Source organism: Herpailurus yagouaroundi, unplaced genomic scaffold (assembly GCF_014898765.1).
Source record: "Herpailurus yagouaroundi ecotype Mexico unplaced genomic scaffold, PumYag 77, whole genome shotgun sequence".
NCBI lineage: Eukaryota > Metazoa > Chordata > Mammalia > Carnivora > Felidae > Herpailurus > Herpailurus yagouaroundi.
In genome coordinates, this window is record NW_024412388.1 from 7,252,042 (window position 1) to 7,268,864 (window position 16,823).

General features: G+C 43.7%; 1 protein-coding gene across 9 annotated transcripts in view; it reads left to right on the forward strand.

Annotated features, from left to right (window-relative positions):
* The window catches only part of UBE4B (ubiquitination factor E4B), a 125,549-nt gene that overhangs the window by 87,527 nt on the left and 21,199 nt on the right, over positions 1-16,823 (forward strand). For all 9 annotated transcript variants that reach the window (XM_040460757.1, XM_040460750.1, XM_040460749.1 and 6 more), the window contains 6 exons: positions 708-906; positions 3,759-3,897; positions 8,838-8,937; positions 10,186-10,313; positions 11,096-11,194; positions 12,084-12,319. In XM_040460757.1, the coding sequence (XP_040316691.1) occupies positions 708-906; positions 3,759-3,897; positions 8,838-8,937; positions 10,186-10,313; positions 11,096-11,194; positions 12,084-12,319 (901 nt within the window). The remainder of the gene's footprint in view (positions 1-707; positions 907-3,758; positions 3,898-8,837; positions 8,938-10,185; positions 10,314-11,095; positions 11,195-12,083; positions 12,320-16,823) is intronic.

A 16,823-nucleotide genomic window follows, 5' to 3' on the forward strand; every position in this document is an offset into this window, starting at 1 on the left:
CCTTCCTACTCAGAAGAAGAAACCGGTTTAGAGAACTGCGTGAGACTGCCTGGGCTTCCTGCCGTAGCCCCACCATTTACTAACCTGATGGTGGGACCTTAGATAGTTATTTCTCTGTGCTTCAGTTTCCTATGTGCTAAGTGGAAGTAATAATAGTACCTAACTGTGGATTTAGTATCTGTAAAGCTGTTAGAACAGTGCCTGGTGCACCGTGGACACTCAGTGGATGTTAACTACCATTATTACAATTATTCTATTACTGATACAGGACTTGGCTAATGAATGATGTTGACCAGAGAACCGATTAGCCAAATGGTAGTGAGCAAAACTAGGGATTTGATGCTCTTGGGGGGGAAATAAAGAAGAGAAAGGAAGCAACATATATTGTGTTTCTACTTAATTAATTTTGAGGATCTTGGGCAAGTCACTTAACTTCTCTGAGCCTTAGTTTCCCCCTCTGTAAAATGGGAATGACAGTGGCACTGACTTCCAAGGGCTGTTCTGAAGATTCAGTGAGAGGATGTATAAAATGCTTCACATACGATTAATACTCCAAAGAGCTCCTGCTAGTAGAATGACAGTGGTGACGATACTTGTCCTCTCTTCGACTTTGGGGTGAATGTCTGGTCTCCTTATAAAGTTGTGCCCAAATTTCCATCTAAATCATTGTTTTAAATCCCCCCCCCCTTTTTTTTTGTATTTCACAGACAGATGATAGATTGGTATCTACAGATGGATTCATGCTGAATTTCCTTTGGGTGCTGCAGCAGCTAAGTACAAAGATCAAGTTAGAGACGGTGGATCCCACGTATATATTCCACCCAAGGTGTCGGATTACTCTTCCTAATGACGAGACGAGAGTGAATGCGACTATGGAGGATGTGAACGACTGGCTGGCTGAACTTTGTGAGTGACGCACACGTTCATTATTAGACCGTTAAAGTGCCACCCTTTTATTTGAAAAATTGTTTTCTGTTTAAAAAAATTTTTTTTTGATGTTTATTTATTTTTGAGAGAGAGAGAGAGAGCAAGCAGGAGAGGGGCAAAGAGAGAGGGAGACCAGAATCCAAAGCAGGCTCCAGGCTCTGAGCTGTCAGCACAGAGCCCAATGCGGGGCTTGAACTCACGAAGCAAGAGATCATGACCTGAGCGGAAGTCAGTCACTTAACCAACTGAGCCACCCAGGTGCCCCTGAAAAATTGTTTTTAACTTATTTTATTTGGATGCTAGTGATTCCTCACAAATTGTTATTTTTTCTCCAGAAGATGAATTTATAAGTCAGAGATACACAGTAAAAATTAATGCAGTAAAAAAGTTCTTGATTTACCCGGATAGAAACACAGAGCAACTGGAAGGAAATGTACTCACAGTAAAACAAAAACGAAGTAATACAATAAAAATGATAGTGGAGACCTAATTATTATATGGAGTTTGCATATACCAATTAAAGTTCTCATGAAATATTCATAGATCTTGACGAATTGATGGTATTAAAATAGGAATATCTTCCAAGGTGCTACGATTGTTGATCATATTTCTTTGTTAGAAAACATGTCAATGACAGATGTCAAAACTCTTTGGCATTAATTTTTTCACATAGTATAAAATCGTTCATGGAATAGGAGAGAGATTCCATGCTTACCCGGCAGCATCATGATCAGGTGTGTGTACATGTTCCAGAAGAGAGACAGAGCATGAACGGGGGAGGGGCAGAGAGAGAGGGAGACACAGAATCGGAAGCAGGCTCCAGGCTCTGAGCCATCAGCCCAGAGCCCGATGCGGGGCTCGAACTCACGGACCGCGAGATCGTGACCTGGCTGAAGTCAGCTGCTTAACCGACTGTGCCACCCAGGCGCCCCAGAACATTGTTTTTTTAAGTCTATTTATTTATTTAATTTTGAGAGAGAGCGAGAGGGAGAGAGAGAATCCCAAGCAGGCTCTGCACTGTCAGTACAGAGCCTGTTGCAGGGCTAGAACTCACGAACCATGAAATCATGACCCAAGCCGAAATCAGACATTTAACCGACTGAGCCACCCAGGTGCCCTTCCAGAAAAACATTTAAGCTACAATAAGAATTAAGCAGGGGCACCTGGGTGGCTCAGTTGGTTAAAGGTCCGACTTCCTCTCAGGTCATGTTCTCACGGTTCGTGAGTTTAAGCCCCGCATCAGGCTCTGTGCTGACAGCTTGGAGCCTGCTTTGGATTCTGTGTCTCCCTCTCTCTGCCCCTCCCTCACTCATGTTCTGTCTCTCTCTCACAAGAATAAATAAACCTTAAAAAAAAAAAACTATATGATGAACAATAACATTAGTATTTTTTAATTATTAAAAACATTTTTTTAATATTTATCTTGGAGAGCGAGAGACAGGGAGTGAGTGGGGGTGGGGCAGAGAGAGAGGGAGACACAGAATCTGAAGCAGGCTCCAGGCTCTGAGCTGTCAACACAGAGCCCGACGCAGAGCTTGAACCCACGAACCGTGAGTTCAGTGACCTGAGCTGAAGTCCAACACTTAACCAACAGAGCCACCCAAGCACCCTATAAAGTTAGAATTTGAGTAGTGTCATTTGAACAAGTAGCTACTGGTATAGGCTTGGACTCATATCATGGACTAGTAAGTTCCAGAAGAATCAAAGGGTTAAACATTAAAAATATATATATTATATAATATTTATATATTAATATTAATTATTAATGTAACTAATATTAATATATTATATATATTATATATATATATAAAATAAAACGTGAAAAAAACAAACATAATTTGACCCAGTCATGAAGAAAACAAATTTATAATGGTTTAAGAAATGAAGCAAATCATCAGAGACAATATGTATATAAACAGCATCTTAATATGTAAATATACTTTTTCTGGAGTGAGACTAAATGAATATGTAAAATTTAAAAACGGGTCAAAATATGTGTCGTATATTTGATAAAATCATGCCTTACAAAATGTAAAATTGTTAGAAATGTAGAAGGCCCAAGCTAAATGCTACCAACAGACAGTTTTCTTTTAGTTTGGGGGAAAAAATGTAAGCAGTATATAACCTAAGGAATAAAATACACTTTTTGGAAAAGATACACATACTTCTAGGAATTAGATACAAATTGAAAGAAATTCAAGTTACGGTTGTGTGTCTGGAAATTATCCAAAAACAAAGTGATGAGATGGAATGGAACTTTGTGAAGAAATAGACGGCATTTAATCAGTTTCTTTAGTGAATTCTGATTTATATCAAAAATTATAACACTGTCATTGTCAGTAATGCTACATTTTAGACTATGCTCCCAATGCTGGGGGTGGGGTGAGGTCGTAAGTTTTTGTACGTCGATCTTCCAGGTACTATTTATCCTAGAGAAAAAATGAGAAATGACAAACGTACCCGCAGTGGGGAAATGGCTGTGGAATCTGTAGCTTATTAACATAGTCTAATAGCATTTTGAGATTTAAGGTGATGTTTTGTGATCCGTGTTGAATAATAGAAATGGTTCTATAAAATACATCAGGAAGACACAGAACACAAGATTGTCGAGGTACATCTACGTAAACATTCACGCAGAGGGGCAGAATCCCTACTCATTGGACAGAGCTCGCAGGCATTCTGTTCCTCTTATAACTGGTCTATACTTTTTAAAAAGCATCCTTAAACTTCTTGAAAATTCTTGAAAAGTGTAATTTTGTCTTAACTGTGCTTTTTCTCTGATTTAGTCTTGTAGTAGATTTTTATTTAGGGAATTATGTTATTTTTCCTAGATGGAGATCAGCCTCCATTTTCTGAGCCGAAATTCCCTACGGAATGCTTTTTTCTTACCCTGCACGCCCACCACCTCTCTATTCTGCCAAGTTGCCGTCGCTACATCCGCAGACTCCGGGCCATCCGGGAGCTCAATAGGTATGTGCCTGAATCCGTGTCCTGGGATCGCCTGAGTTACCACTGCTCTCGCAGAGCAAGCAGTTCCATTGTGACCAGTAGATTTTTTTAAAATTTTTTTAATGTTTATTTATTTTTGAAGGAGAGAGAGGCAGAGCATGAGTGGGGGAAGTGCAGAGAGAGAGGGAGACACAGAATCCGAAGCAGGCTCCAGGCTCTGAGCTGTCAGCACAGAGCCCGACACGGGGCTCGAACCCACGAACTGTGAGATCATGACCTGAGCCGAAGTCGGCCGCTTGACCGACTGAGCCACCCAGGCGCCCCAGGTGACCAGTAGATTTGAGTGTGGGGAGTATGTACGTTACAGTACACACTGTATGACCACATTCCGTGGTCAGCCAGAGTTCTTTATGTGGTGAAGTGACTCAAACTTTGGCTTCTGAGAGTTCTCAACCCTTGGTGCGTGGTCACTAGACGTCCATTAACTCTTTCCATTGGTCATGGTATTGACCGGGAGGTACTTTCAAGGATCTCCCGGATTCCAGACATATTCCTTCCTCCCTGGACTCTGAAGCAGTAAGTCTGTGTCCCTTGATAAACTAGATCATTTACTCCTGCCTACATGTAATTCTCTTTTTCACATGTTGTCTTGTGGCATAAAGAATTCAGAATGACCAGATGGTAGCCTCAATTGCACATTCATCAGCACCGTTGTTGAGTTTCTTTTTTTTTTTAATGTTTATTTATTTTTGAGAGAGAGAGAGACAGCGAGCTGGGGAAGGGGCAGAGAAAGGGAGACACAGAATCCAAAGCAGGCTCCAGGCTCTGAGCTGTCAGCACAGAGCCCGACGCGGGGCTCAAACTCACAAGCCACGAGATCATGACCTGAGCCGAAGTTGGGGTGCTTAACCAACTGAGCCACCCAGGCAACCTTGTTGAGATTCTTAATCTAAGCATTTCTCCCTGTGTACCAACATCTCCAACTAAACAAATCACTGGAACAGGAAGCAAAAATATTTTTGAATGGGTCCTCTGGAATGGTAACAGTGTGGCCGCTTCATTTGGTCCAAGACCTATGTACACGTCTGGCTGTGAGAAAAAGTATGTCATGTCTATATCTGCAACTGTGTATCTCTATCTATCTATCTGTCTTGCTAATCTCTTGTTAATGCTGATGATTACTCTATAGATGATTACTCTGAAGATTTTCCTTCTACATGTATATTCGTGTCGTTTGTAAATGACGACAGTTTTCTTTCTTACACCTTTTCTCTTTTTGTAACACTGGCTACAATTTCTAGTACAATCTTGAATAGAGACAACCTTCTTTGTATATCCTCATTACCAGATTAAGAAAATTTTGCATTATTTTTAGTATTTTAATAGTTCCTATTCCTAACAGAAGTTGAGTTTTATTAAATGCTTCTTCCATAGTTGTTGAAGAGATCAGATTTTTTTCCCTCCTGTATTCCGTTAATGTAGTTGAATTACATCAACTGGGTTTCTGATATTAAACCAGACTTCCCTTCCTAGAGTAAACTCAGCTTTTATATCTCATTGATATTGCTTTTATGTCTCATATTCATTTTGCCAATGTTCTGTTCGGGATTTTTGAGGCTGTGTTCGAAAGAAAGATTGGCCTGTAATTTCTTGTTAAGTCTTTCTCAGATGTTGGTATAAGTGTTATGCTTGCCATATAGAATGAGTTGGGAAATACTCTCTCTTTTTATATCCTTGGAAGAGTTTATTGTATAACAGTTATGTTATTTCTTTCTTGAAAGTTTGGGAACATTCATTGATGAAGCTGTCTGGGATTAGAGTTTTCTTTGTGGGAAAGTTTTTAATTATGTGCTGTATTCAGTTGATAGATACAGGACTATTTAGGTTTTTATTTCATCTTGTGTTAAATTTCTGTAACATCTAAATTTTCAAAATCTATAGGCCTAAAGTTGCTCATAATATTTTCTATCATTTTAATGTCTGCAGCACCTTCATTATTTCCTTCTACTCTCTTTCAGTTTAATTTGCTTTCTTGTTGATATTTTTATTGCCCCTTAAGGTTGGTACTGAAATCATTCATTTTCAGCCCTTTCTTACGTGCATTCAAGGTGTCTCGTTTCCCCAAAGCATGGTTTTGGCTGCATCCCTCATGTTTGGCATGGCACATTTTCCTGTTCAGTTCAAAATATTTTCTAATTGTTACTGTTTCGTTTTTGACCGTGGGTTATTGAAAATATGTATTGTTCAAATTCTGGATTCTCGGTGGGTTTGTCTCTTTATCTCCAGCCAAATTTCATTATGGTCAAAAGGACATGTTCTGATTTGTGTCCTTTGAACTTTTTGTGGAATTTGCTTTCTGGCCTCACATTCACAAGTAAACGTTCCATATAGATGTGGAAAGAATGTGTTTTCCGTGTTGCATATTGCACAGCTTCACATTTGTCTCAATAGGTCAGGTTTGTTCATCTATCATTCACATTTTTCTCATATTTGCTGATTTTATCAGCTTATACTGTCAGTTACTGAGAGGCATATATGCATTTCAAACTGTGATTGTGAATTTGCTTCTTCATCTTGGAATCCTGGGATCCCATCTCTTCCACTGACTTTGGATGATCCATTTCAATGGTACCAGCTACCGCTTTCACTCCAACTCCCAGTGGATGGTCAGAGATGTCAGTGTTCCCCTCACCTGTGTACTTTCCAGTGCTGTGATAGGAGAGATGTCCTCTAGGGGATGGCAGGGCGAGAGGGCATGTATTGGGAAGAGGGGTTGTCTGAGCTGGTCACACATGGTATATTTATATTAATCTATATTAATGGTCTCAGCTTTTTTTTTTTTTAAGGGTATTTATTTATTTTGAGAGAGAGCAGGGGAGGGGCAGAGAGAGAGAGAGCAAGGGAGGGGCAGAGAGAGAGAGAGGATCCTAAGCAGGCTCTGAGCCATCAGCACGGAGCCTGATGCCTGGCTTGAACTCACAAACCGTGAGATGATGACCTGAGCTGAAACCAAGAGTTGGACACTCAACTGACTGAGCCATCCAGGCGCCCCAATATTCTCAGCTTTTTTTTGTTAATGTTTTTTATTTATTTTTGAGAGAGGAAGAGATACACAGAATGGGGCAGGGGGGGAGGTGCAGAGAGAGAGGGAGACACAGAATCCAAAGCAGGCTCCAGGCTCTGAGCTGTCAGCACAGAGCCTGACGCGGGGCTCGAACTCACCAACTGCGAGATCATGACCTGAGCCCAGGTTGGACACTTAACTGACTGAGCCACCCAGGGCCCCCAGTATTCTCAGCTTCTTAAGCGTTAGATTCCTTCCTCCCAATTATGACAGGGGATGTCAGATGGCTCAACTTCATTCAGCGTAGGTCGCTGTCAATTCCAACTTTGAGTCAATTAGCTGGGCACACATTTAAAACCCATCCCAGCTACTCAGGACAATCTTGAATCCAGGATCTCTGGTAAGTGTAACGTGTTGATGAACTTAGTTCTACATAGAAAGATGTTAACATGCTTCACTCTTGCTGATCAAGCATCTCCAGGATCCATTGCACACACACTCCCAGATTGTGTCACTATTGTGGTAGATAGAATAACGATGTCCCAAGAATGTGGAAGGGAAGTAGTAATTCCAAGTGCATTGAAAGCTATAGCAGTTTGCCTAAAAAGGAACAAATATGTCAACCGCACATTGTCATGACCACCCAGTTAGCAGCTGGACAAGGCTGCCTTGCACTTTTCCTCATTGTTCCGTGTGCCTGTCCAGTGTGGCTCCCTAGAGGCAGGCTGTCAGGCCTGTCTGCCCTCCCATAGTGCTTCTAAGCATCTTTCAGTGTCCTCTCGTCCTGCCATCTGCAGCATAGACAGGTGCCACATGACACTTTCAGTGTGCTATCAAATCATCGCCATTTTTTTGAGAGCCAGGTATGTATGTACCAGGAGTTGTCTCTTGATCCTAACCTGGCAGGAAGCTGCTTCAGGGTTCACCCTGATAGTAGGGCTTCTGTCCCTGCTCAGGCAAAACTCCACCACCACTGTGCGTCCAGAAAACCCGCGTGGCTGCCACTCCCCAGTATCCGCTTCTGCCTTCGATGAGGGCTCACCTCTTGATGGAAGCTAGGTCATGGGCAGAGTTGCTGGCAGCGAGGCAGTCTAGGAAAGTGTAGTTTCAAAAAAACTTATAACCCTCTAGTTTTCTACGTCTTGATGGAGGGGGGTTGAAATCGCATTACGTGGGCCAGTCTTTAAAACGTGAAGCCTGTAGTGTGACTGGCAGGCGATCTTTGGGCAGGCACCTAAAGGAAGTGAAGGAACAAGCCACAGAGATTATTTTAGGAGCATTCGCAGCAGAGGGAACGATTGCAAAAGAAGAAAAGGAACTGCCATGACTGAACTCGCCTTTCGTTTTGGTAAATTGGCCAGGCGAAGTAACCTTGAATTTCCACGAAGGACTTCTTTTTTCCCTCTCTGGAAAATAAGGGGACAATGTGTTTCTTACTGTATTTCATTCACTCCAAAGTACCATCAATTTTAAGACCTCGTTATTTGAGGAACCAGTAAGAAAGAAAATTTCTGCCAGTTCATGATAAGAGACATTCTGATTTTTAAAAAAAAAATTTTTTTTTTAAACGTTTATTTATTTTTGAGACAGAGAGAGACAGAGCATGAACGGGGAGGGTCAGAGAGAGGGAGACACAGATTCCGAAACAGGCTCCAGGCTCCGAGCCATCAGCCCAGGGCCTGACGCGGGGCTCGAACTCATGGACCGCGAGATCGTGACCTGAGCCGAAGTCGGCCGCTTAACCGACTGAGCCACCCAGGCGCCCCGACACTCTGATTTTTAAAGATGCTAAAGTAAGGGGGGAAATGTGAATCTGAGAGTCAACAAAATGGTCAAAATGAACAGATGAGATGGGCCCTGTGTCTTCTTGCATTTGACTGTTAGTCTTTGGTTTTAGAACCGTGGAAGATTTGAAAAATAACGAAAGCCAATGGAAAGACTCCCCGCTGGCCACTAGACACCGCGAAATGCTGAAGCGCTGCAAGACTCAGCTTAAGGTTTGTACAGTTAATTGGAGCAATTGTAGATCAGCCTCGTAACGATAATCCTCCTGCCCGCAAGTGTGCCTTGAGTGAGCCCTTCAGCGTCCCCTTTCCCTTCATGATTCTGTTCCCTGAAGAGAGAACGCTACACTTTCCCACTTGCTGGTACCTCGCCCGTGTCTAATACGATATTGAAATCTCAGCACAGAATCTGCACACGCTCATGCCAGCGACAACTCGAATCCTTCCTGGTTTTATCACCCTCAGTGTCACGTCCCCGGCCTCCCTCACCCGTCTGCAGGGTCCTCCCCTCTGCTGCCTCCCAGCCCCGCGACCCAAAACACACAGGCGCCAGTGCGCCCGGCCACGCGCCTTCACGATGTTTCACCAAGCGGGTTTGTGGTAGTGGGAAGGCCCCCTTCCCTTGTCCCTCATTCTCCATTTGCCACCGAAGACGATCCACGGCACAGACCCTGACTGTAGACAGGAAGATTTCTGCTGGTGGAGGCCGGGCGGAGGCTGTACGAGGGAGCGTAGACAGCGGACTTACGCATTTTTCTCACGCTCTTGTTCACATTGTAAAACTGAGTATCAGCTGGTTCTGCTTTCTGTTGATTAGTAGGAGGATGTGTGGACATGGTAACTTCGATTTCTGGTGCAAGTTAAGATAGATTTGTTTCATTTGCCAATAGACGTAGTCGAGATGCAGGATAGACCAGGGGCCCTTAACTGGCGTCTCTAGACTCCTGCGCTCATGCCACAGACATGTTGTTAGGAGTCCGGAAACTGTTTAAACCGATGTGCCAGTGCGCGTGCATGCGTGCATTTCCTTCTCGCAGTCGTCCTCCCAGGCAGGTGTGGGACCCTCCGTGGACGAGCATTTTGCCCAGGGACAGCTCATTAGTGGTGACCTGGAATTCAGGTGCAGATTTGACCGGCTTCTTTCCACGAACCGTCTCTGACGCCAAAGCGCCTCCCCCGGCAACCTTGTCCCCCAGTCAAGCTATTTAAACATGACAGTAATAACTACCTTCTTGAGCCCCAGCTTCGGGCGCAGTGGTTTGCATGGCGTACCTTTTGTTTTTCTCAGAACAAAGAAAGCTCCTGACACATGACCAGCTTACTATCTAGCTAGTTAGAGATGGAGCTCACGAAGCCTTAGAACTTCGACTTCCCATCTCTTGGCCCGTTCCCTGGCCGGTCAACGCTGCGGGCAACTCGCTCCCAACTAATGTGTGGGCGGGGGCATGCCTCCTTCCACAGAAACTGGTACGGTGCAAGGCCTGTGCTGACGCTGGTTTACTTGACGAGAGCTTTCTGAGAAGATGTCTGAATTTTTACGGCCTTCTCATCCAGCTGCTGCTCCGTATCCTGGACCCCGCCTATCCCGAGTGAGTGTGCCCCCTCCCCGTCACCTCCTCTTCCCTCGTCTGGGCCGTGTCGTCTTCATTGTTCTTTAGTCGATAGCTAAAACCCAAGCCCTTACTTAATCCGTTCTTTAATTTCTAGATTGTACTTAATACAGACTACAAGATTAGTAATAGTTTGGATTCCTCGTAATTACAGTAAGAAGGGAATGTCCGCACCTATTACTTAAATTTTGACCTAGTACTTTTTTACCAACTGGCTGTAGATTGACAGAAAAGGAAATCCCTAAGTTAGAAACTAAAAACCGGAGATAACCAGCTATTAGGTAGGCCCTTTAAGCACTGGGTCCAAGAAGATACTCAGCCAGTCATTATTATTTTATTGTTACTACGAAATCTCCGGGTCACCGATGTGGGTGAGGTTGACCCAAGGGCCTCTGTAGGAGTGGAAAATATTATTTAAAGTATATCTGTATCTCTTTTGTCTCAACACAGCTTGAGTTGCATAAAATGACCAAATATGACCCTTTTATTTCTTTCGTATTTGCTTACATTAACCTTAACAGAAAATCAACAGAAGGAGACATTTCTTGTGCCTGCCCTAGTATACCCACTGTCTTCATTCCTCCCTGCTCATTTCTGGTTCTGGTCTCTTAGCTTGTATCCTTTTCCCATAGCTATATCATATAGAAGGAGGTCCCCCCCCCCCCCCTAAAATACTTACCAATAATGGTCGCGTGATGTTCCTTATAGTTTCCGGTCCCAGGTTTTTGTTTCATAACTTGTGCTTTTATTCTCTTTGACAGCATAACACTGCCTTTAAATTCAGATGTCCCCAAGGTTTTTGCAGCATTGCCTGAGTTTTATGTAGAAGATGTTGCTGAATTTTTATTTTTTATTGTACAGTAAGTGCCTTTGACATACTCCATCGCTCTAATGTGTTTTCATGCATAATGTGTACATTGTATTATGAACTGTATTGCCAACCTCCATTTTATGCCTGAAATTCTGTGTGATGGCTGTAACCGAATGCTTCCTGGAGACTGGAAAAATAAATCTGACCGTGGCACGAAGCCAGTTCCAATAATATCTTCAAGACAGAAGCAGGATTAACAATGCTGCTAAGAATGTACTCTGTGAAAATTGAGTTGAATTTCTAATAATTGAGTATGTGTTTCTGAGAAACAGAAGGAGCAGTTTATAAATATCTAAGTGAACATTCAAAAGCCAGAAATACCCGTATCTGTATTTTTGTACCAAAATTTTTCTCAATTATAAAATTGGAGAAAGCTTACAAAGAAGTGGTTTGAGTTTATAATTGACATTTGAGGTTTTTAAAAAAAAAAAAAAAAAAAAAAAACAGCTATCAAAAAAATTTGTTGGGGCACTTGGCTGGCTGAGTCAGTGGATCATGCAACCCCTGATCTCAGTGTTATGAGTTCAAGTCCCTCACTGGGTATAGCGATTACTTAAAAATACAGTCTTTAAAAAAAATTTTTTTGAGTCTTTTTGGTAGCAAAGATCTTTTGTAAAGTCTACCTCATAATTTAATCACGGCTTTGGCTTATTTCCTTAAACGTAATAAGTTAATATGACATGCTTCAGCCGGTAGACCCAATAGATTTGAAACCTATCTAGTTATAAAGTAAACAGTCACTTGAAACTCCGCAAGTTCAAGGTAATTCAGTATCTTGGCTCCTTGACCTGTTGGCCCCTTCCCTACTTAATGATCCCAGCATCCAGTCAGGTGGAGTTTTTCGAAGCTTTATTTCTTGCTCTTTTTGCCTTCTTCAGATACTCTCCTCAGGTGCTTTATGAGCCCTGTACTCAGGACATTGTGATGTTCCTCGTTGTGATGTTGTGTAACCAGAACTATATCCGAAATCCATATCTGGTGGCCAAACTAGTAGAAGTCATGTTTATGACCAACCCTGCTGTTCAGCCACGAACCCAGAAGTTTTTTGAAATGATTGAAAACCATCCTCTCTCCACCAAATTGTTGGTCCCTTCACTGATGAAGTTTTATACAGGTAAGTTTCAAGTATTCAGGTGGGCAAGGTCGTCTAAAGCTAGTGGACGGAGTTACTCTGAAGCTGGTAGCTAATATCCCGATGGCCACGTACAGGTGTGACCTACTAGCCCACCGCTGACAGAGCATGTGCTGTTGCTTAATTTTCCCCGAATAGTGGAGATCCCACATTGACCGTTCTACGCACAAGTCCCTGATGGTGCAGCAGGATCCACGGTAAGCCACGTGGTTAACACTGAGCTCGGACTGGTGTCAACCGCACGGATCAGTTGTTTTGTCTGGAATCCTCTGGCTCATTTTAGCTTTGAGCTTTCAGAGCATGGGTCAGACAGGGAGCTTATTACAAATGTTTCTTCTTGAACCCCACTCAAATCAATGGAATCGGGATACTGGGGAGCATTCTCTCATTCGCTCTTGTCTACACATATTTGCTGAGTGCCTGGTAATAACCAGGCGCCGCCATTCTGGGTACTGGGTTTTATGCGGGTGGACAAGACCCGAGGACACATCAGACACCGTCCTCCACTTCTGGATTGGTTGGATTCTGAATTTTTATGTTTAATTGGGCTTTTGAACTGTAGATAAGCTTGCATAAAGCTGATTACCTTGGGACCAATTCACCTGTCTGTTAGCAAAGGCGTAAGATTGTCCCAATGCCACATTTTCCTTCCAGTTTGTACATTTTGTAGGAAAGGAAGTGTGTTCTGTCTGTCTCAACTTCTGTTGAAGCTAGCCCATTCTGGGCACTCAGTAAGTGTCCTGAGCATACCGTAGAACGTACTTGCCATGCTCTTGGAAGAAACACGGGTCATCCAAGAGTACAGCTGCTTGCTGTTTGGTGCAGCGACCAAAGTTTGAGGATTCCTCTGTGTTCAGTAACAGCCATCCCCTCCCTGACAACCAAGATCTGCTCCTGCTCGTTGGGGGCTGGTGCTGTCACCTGTCCTTTCACTTCTGAGGGTTCCAGCAGTCTCTCTACCTCCTTTCGCCTTTGTCACTATTGCTTTGTAATATCTAATAAGAGTCTCTCTGGGGCGCCTGGATGGCTCCGTCGGTAGAGCATGATCTATGATAGAAGAATCGGTAAACTCTTGATCTATAGGTCAAGTTCAAGCCCCACTTTGGGTATAGAGATTACTTTAAAAAAAAAAAGAAAAAACAGTTTCTTTCCTTCCCAGCCTACCTGTTATCATCTTACACCTAAAGTAAGTAGATGAGCATCTTGAAGTTTTGTTAACATCCTCACTTTGACAACAGCAGAGAGCACTCCTGGGTCAAAAGCCTCTTCCTGGCTCCCCAGTCCTCCTCTTTCATTCTTTAGCCCTGGTGGGGCAGGGCCTCCCTCCCTGGGAAAGAGGGCCATTCAAGTGCAAATGATGAGTTACACATGTACAGGACAGGACCTTATTCAGTGCCTTGCACATATCAGACTTCGTTGAAGATAATTGTGCATTTCTTTTTTTTTTTTTTTTTAAGTTTATTTTGAGAGAGAGGTCAAGTGCAAGTTGGGAGGGGCAGAGAGAGAGGGAGAGGGAGAGAATCCCAAGCAGGCTCCATGCCATCAGTGTGGAGCACAGTGAGGGGTTTGAACCCACGAACTGTAAGATCGTGACCCGAGCCAAAGTCAAGAGTCAGATGTTTAACCAACTGAGCCACCCAGGCGCCCTGAAGATAGTTCTGCATTTCTTAAAATAGCATAAGGGACCTCTTTTCACCTATTTGTTTTTTAATTTATTTTTTAAGAAAGAGACTATCTAGTTGTAGCTAATAACATAGTTGCTGAGAAACACATTAACCTGCAAATACCTCTTTCATTTCCCCCATAGCTAGTGGGCAGCTATGAAACTCTATGAGAATGTAAATTGGTAAAACCTTTCCGGAGGGCAATTTGGCAGTCCACACCAGAAGCCCTAAAAATTTATAGATCCCACATATCAGTCAGGGTCCAGTAAGGAAGACAGAAACATGCCAGTTATTTTCACAGAATTGAGTACGTACAGAAGGCCCTGGAACAATGTGGGAGTTAGGAGCACGCCCCACACGGTCAAAAATCTAGATTTAACTCCCCCAAAGTTCATTATTAAAGCCTACTGTTGACCAGAAGCCTTATCAAGAACAGTCAATTGACACTTCTGTATATGTATTAAATGCTGTATTGTTACAATAAAGTAAGCTAGAGAAAAAGAATGTTACAGAAAAATTGTAAGGAAAATACATTTACAGTCCTGTGTGTATTTTTATTGAAAAGACCACGTAAGTGGACCCGTGCAGTTCAAACCCATGTTGTTCAAGGATCAGCTGTACAAGGACCTGGGCAAACGGAAGACAGAAAGGCAAATAAGGGACTTTGGGGTGAAAGGCAGAGTGTAGGTGCAGAAGTGGCAGAGCTGGGGGCACTGAGGCAAGAGGCTGCAGGTAGTAAAATCTAGCGGCGCGGACGAGGGCTTGGCCAGGCCTCTCAGCAACGACAGTGGCCATCTGGCCTCTCTGAGGGTGTGCAGGCTGGCTAGTGCCTCGAGCCCTGAACAGAGCTGGAAACCGGAAGCGGCTGCTGGGCAGGAGAACCTTTGCTGACGGGAGCAGCCAGCCTACCCCCAGGTCCAAGCCCCTTCTCTCCTTCAGGTTTCCGGTTCTTCTGCAGCGCCCCCTGTTGGCGAACCCAACAGAGGGCCAGCTGGCCAGGGGAAGCCTGCAGAGTCCCAGCCCCAGCATCACAAAGCCATAAAGGGTGGATTGGGGGCTGAGGGACAGCAGCTACGTAAACAGCTCATCCTTTTGAATGTGAACTTAATTTCTAGTCATCTGTTCTACGGGGAGAATTGTAAATGTACATATGTGTTTATAGTGATCATTACTGCAGCATCGTTTACGGTGCAGTATAGTGAAAATTCGTAAAACTGCCTAAATGTCTGCCAGCTGTGGATAAAGTAAATTAGGTATCCGATAGTGGGTCTCTCTGAGCTAGGAAAGATGATGTTATTTACAGTAAATGGTGAAGCGATTAAAGACAGTGTTTAGTAATGAAACAGTAGGTACACAATGACCATGTGTTGGTGCCCATGTATGTGATGGAAAACAGTGTGGAAGAACAGATACCAAAGTATTAACAGGGAGTCAGTTACTTTTGAGTGATAGACCTGTGAATGGTTTTCTTTCTTTTTCTTTTTTAAAAATTGTCTGAACTTGGGGCACCTGGGTGCCTCAGTTTGTTGAGCATCTGACTTTGGCACAGGTCATGATCTCCTGGTTTGTGGGTTCGAGCCCCACATCAGGCTCCACGCTAGCAGTGTGGAGCCTGTTTGGGATTCTCTCTCTCTGCCCCTCCCCTGCTCACTGACTCTCTTTCAAAATAAATAAACTTAAAAAAAAAATCTGAACTTAATTATTCTGCAGTAAACATGTATTGTTAGTATTAAAAACAAAAGTTGTTTAGTTAAGTGTATTTAAAAAAAATTTTTTTTAATGTTTATTCTTGAGAGAGAGAGAGAGAGAGAGAGAGAGAGAGAGAGGGAGAGAGAGGAGTGGCGGAGGGGAAGAAAGAGAGGGAGACACAGAATCCGAAGCAGGCTCCAGGCTCTAAGCTGTCAGCGCAGAGCCTGATGCGGGGCTCAAACTCATGAACTGCAAGATCATGACCTGAGCCGACGCCAGACGCTTAACAGACTGAGCCATCCAGGCGCCCCTAGTGAAATGTGTTTTATACTGTGCCCTGAGCCTGTCACTGGGACTTTGGCATAAAGCATGGGGGCGGAGTATAAGCTTGTGCTAAGGGCCGGGCTTCTTCCTGGGAGACCAGTGCTGGTCCTGGTGGAGCCCCACTGGTAGGATCGCAGGGACGGCTGGATGAGTGGTGTTCTCCCCTTCCCTTTGCCACCAGGCAGTGTACCGTCTGGCCCTGGACCACACCTGCAGTCCTAGATAGATGATACCCGCACTAATAATAGCCGCCGTTTATTGAATACTTTCTAATCCTTTCACTTAATCTGCACAGCCGTCCTCAAGATGGGTCCTATAAATATCTCCATGTTACAAATGAGGAACCTGAAGCTTAGATAGGTCAAGCAGCTTGCTGAAGGTCAGCAGCTAGTGAGTGGCAGTAACCTCTGCAGTTGGGACCTTGGCACAGGTGCTCCTGACTGCCGTGCCATGACTGCTGTGGTCACGTGGGACCGGTGCCGAGAGAACCCCGCGGTGGGGCATCGGAGGCAGCCCTCCACTCGTGTCTGAAGCCCATAATAAGACCTGCTGACTTGGGTCCTGACTCTTAGGCGTGAATTAGAGATCGCTATATGAAACGAGCTCCTCTTTTCTGCCCCAAGAGACTATCCTAGCTTAGGAGATGCTGAAGATCAAGTTTTTATTTCAAAAAGAAAATTAAGCTTCAAAATCAGAGTATTTTCTTTGTATCAGCAGCCAGTTCCTTAAGGAGCAGCGTTCCCCACCTGGCTACTCAGAACCTGGAAGAACACTGATAACTAAGACATATTTCAAGACTGTCCTCTTCC